This window comes from Colobus angolensis, unplaced genomic scaffold (assembly GCF_000951035.1).
Source record: "Colobus angolensis palliatus isolate OR3802 unplaced genomic scaffold, Cang.pa_1.0 Scaffold135, whole genome shotgun sequence".
In the NCBI taxonomy this organism is placed as follows: domain Eukaryota; kingdom Metazoa; phylum Chordata; class Mammalia; order Primates; family Cercopithecidae; genus Colobus; species Colobus angolensis.
The window spans coordinates 2,023,559-2,027,348 of NW_012114433.1; the positions used below are offsets into that span (position 1 = coordinate 2,023,559).

General features: G+C 45.2%; 1 protein-coding gene across 5 annotated transcripts in view; it reads right to left on the reverse strand.

The window, feature by feature from the left end:
* Positions 1 to 3,790, reverse strand: part of TXNL4A (thioredoxin-like 4A) — a 17,534-nt gene that overhangs the window by 3,783 nt on the left and 9,961 nt on the right. For all 5 annotated transcript variants that reach the window (XM_011934368.1, XM_011934371.1, XM_011934370.1 and 2 more), the window contains one exon: positions 3,333 to 3,436. In XM_011934368.1, the coding sequence (XP_011789758.1) occupies positions 3,333 to 3,436 (104 nt within the window). The remainder of the gene's footprint in view (positions 1 to 3,332; positions 3,437 to 3,790) is intronic.

The following is a 3,790-nucleotide window of genomic DNA, read 5'->3' on the forward strand; positions in this document are numbered from 1 at the left end:
GAGACCCCCATCTAATTTGTACTGATTTACCTGATAAAAGCAATGTGTAAGTTTTTCATGGTGCTTTTCTGAGCACTGACATAAATTGTATTAAAAGCCCTTCAACTATGAAATGAAGATGACATTTTGCATGTTTACGGTGAGGGAAGCAGATGATTCTTTACTTATCTTTCAAGAGACTAGTTATTTTTCTTATGAATACTTATGTGCACTTTACAAGACAATGATACTAGCCCTTTGTTGTACTGGCATAAATTTATCCTGGTTTGTTGAAGTTTCTTTCTGAGATGGGGTCTCACTGTCGTCCAGGCTAGGGCACGGCAGCAAAATCAACCTTCCGGCCCCAATGATCCTTCCACCTCAGTCCTCTACGTAACAGGGACCACAGGCATGAGCCACCACAGCCAGCTAATTTCTAGTTTTTTTGTAGAGATGGGGTATCCCTATGTTGCCCAAGCTGGTCTCAAATTCACGGCCTCAAGTGATCCTCCCACCTTGGCCTCCCAAAGTGCTGGGATTACAGGTGTGAGCCACTGTGCCTGACCTGATTATTTTTCTTAGAGATGAGGTCTATGTTGCTAAGGCTGGACCCGAACCCCGGCCTGCAGAGTGGCTGGGCGGCAGGCATGCCCCATCTGAAGACTGTTTTTTAACGTTCACTTCCACAAGATCATGCATTTGGCTTCCACCTACTATTCCATAGAAAGCGTTCCCAGTGAAGTCTCTGGTTCAGGAAAGGCAAATCTGATCAGGGTCTGGAGCCCACCTCTGGCCGCCCTCTCATTCTCCACGCTGCAGGCCGGCGTTCCATGCAGCATGCACCAAGATCCTTCTACACTGACTGGGGGCTGCCCGTAGCACCCTCCCTGTAGCCCTATCTGACTTGGGTGTACTTCTTCAGCATTTACATCTCGTAAACACCTGCCTCCTTTCACTTCTTCAGTACTCCCTGCTCATTTACTCAGCTGTTTCTTCTATCAGACAAAGTCCTATGCGAGTGGGAATCCTGTCTTATCTGACATTAGGCCCCACCACTAGATCACAAACCTGGTGGGGGCTCAAGATACATGTTTAGTGCATAAGGTAACTAAAGTACCGTCTGTCTTAATATTCCGAATCACAGAAACCGCAGAAGGAAGTTTCATCTCCTTTTCTGAGTATAGCATCAGTTCTAAGAATATCAAACTACACTAAGTAGGTTACAGCCTCCATCCAAGGCTGTTCCCTGCAGCCTCCTTGCCCCTCACAGCATCTCCAGCCGCAAGCTGGCCTCCGCTGCACGCTGTGGGGGACAGAGACCTAAGACGGCCCTCCCTGTTCTCATCTGAAGAATTTTGAGGGACAAAATAGAAAAGGCCTCTATTGCCTCAAACAGGCTGTTAACAGAAATATGGACTTTAGGAATGCCTGGTGTGGGCTCGGAAGGAAGCGAGGAGTGCGTTACTGGGAAACGGAGAAAAGGGGACCCCGTTATAGAGTGGCCGAGGAACAGGGACACGGGGTCCGCAGTTATGGGAGATCAGAGCTCAAAAGCAACACACTTGGGATATTTAGCTGCGGAAACTTCCAAGCAAAGTCTCGGAGGTGCTGCCTTGAAGAGAGGAAACAGGCAAATTCGTGTAAGAACTGTTAACAAAAGGAATAAATTCTTGAGCCTCTCTGGATGGCCAAAGGTGCTGAAATTCAGAAATGGCTGCTGAACGCACAGCAGAGGAAAGGATGAGGGTCGGCCATGCAACCTTTGCTGAAACCTATGAAAGATCAAAAGTTCACAAGAAATGCAGGTGCACCACACAGATCTTCTCAACCCAACAGGAGGTGCCTAGGAAGCCTAGGGCATGTCCAGGGGAGCGTAACCCGATGCCCAGAACCGCGGCAGTGCCTCCCACTTTGGCAGCCTGAGGCGGGAGGATGGCTTGAGGCCAGGAGTTCAAGGATGCTGTGATGGCACCACTGCCCTCCACCCTGGGTGACAGAGTGAGACTCCATCTCAATAAATCAATAAAACAAGGTGATTATCCTGGATTATTTGGGCAAGTCTAATCTAATCACAGTCCTCTAAAACCAGAGCATTTTCTCAGGCAGAACTTTTCAGGAAATCAGAGAACTTGTGTGAAAATACCTCAACGTGCCAGCGTTGGCTTTGAGGGTGATGAGGTCTCTAGCAGCAGAGTGGCCTCAGGTAACAGCAGCAAGGAAGCAGATCTCAGACTCTCCACCACGAAGAGCTGGATTCGGCCCACAACCCAAACAAGCCCCTCAGACACTCCAGATAAGCACCTGGCCCATGGTTCAGACCTTGGGAGACGCTGAGCAGGAATCCAGTGGGCCCTGCCTGGATGTCTGACTTACAGAGCTGTGAGCTCTGAAAAGGGGGGTGATTTAAGCTGCTCAAGTGTGCTAATTTGTTACAAAGACTATGAAGCTGATACATACCCTGTACAAACCACCTGACCTTCCTGATCAAGCAGGAGGCTCCACTTTTGGAGAACGGTTAATGCTCATGTAGCTAATTCACCAACCTCTATGGTAACTAAACAAGCAAAAACAGCATCAGATGGGGATTTTCTTCTCCATTAAATTTCCATAATGAAATTTTTGAGCTGATAAAATAATCTTGTATTTGTAAGCAAAATAATTCAGTTCAGGTGTTCCTCTTAGATATAAAAAAGGACACTAAAGTCGGTATCATATTTAATAAATTAGGTTTTTGTTTTTTTTTTTTTTGAGATGGAGTTTTGCTCTTGTTGCCTAGGCGGAATGCAATGGCGTGATCTCGGCTCACTGCAACCTCCACCTCCCACGTTCAAGCGATTCTCCTGCCTCAGCCTCCCAGTAGCTGAAATTACAGGCATGCGCCACCACGCCTGGCTAATTTTGTATTTTTAGTAGAGATGAGGTTTCACCACCTTAGCCTGGTTGGTCTCAACTCCTGACCTTGTGATCCACCCACCTCGGCTTCCCAAAGTGCTAGGATTGTAGGCGTGAGCCACCGTGCCCGGCCTAAATTCGTGATTTTACAACACATTTTTGATGAACAGATTAGTTCAAGGTATCTAAAATGTCAGTAAGAATGTCTTTCATTGAATTACACTTCACCTAGTTTCCCAGCAAAGTTATTTCAAAAGGATTATTTGTTATTGAGTAAATGCTAAAACTAGAATTGTTACTTTGAAAATTATTTAAAAGATTCACACTGATTGCCTGGTGATACAATATTGGGATATGACTGTAGAACCAACTTCCTTCAAAATAAAATAAAGAGATCTTGGCTACATTAAACTTCCAAACTGACAATATTCAATTTCAGTAACGACTTTAAGATAACATACCTGAAGAAAAACATGACAGTACATGGATCGTATAACTCATACATTTTGTTGAAGTCAGGTACTTCTGTAATATCCACAAGATAAATAACTGCAAAATTTTTAACCTAAAAGGAGATTAAAAAAAAAAAAAACTGAAATAACAGAACACTTTGGCTTTCACTTTATAAAAGCACATTTATAAAAACAAAACCAAGAATTTGTGTGGATCAGGGCAACTTCTGTTTTGTTTTTTTGAGACAGGGTCTCACTCTGTCGTCCACAGAGCGCACTGGTGCAATCATAGCCGGGACCTTGGCCACCGGCTCCTTCCACCTCACACCACCGTTTCCCACAACACTTCAGGAACTGGCCACTGGCTCCTTCTGCCTCATGCCACCATTTCCCAGAATTGCCTAGGAATTAAATTTCACTCAGGTAACAAGTTATGAAAGTCCTGCAGAAAACGTCCACAGATATAT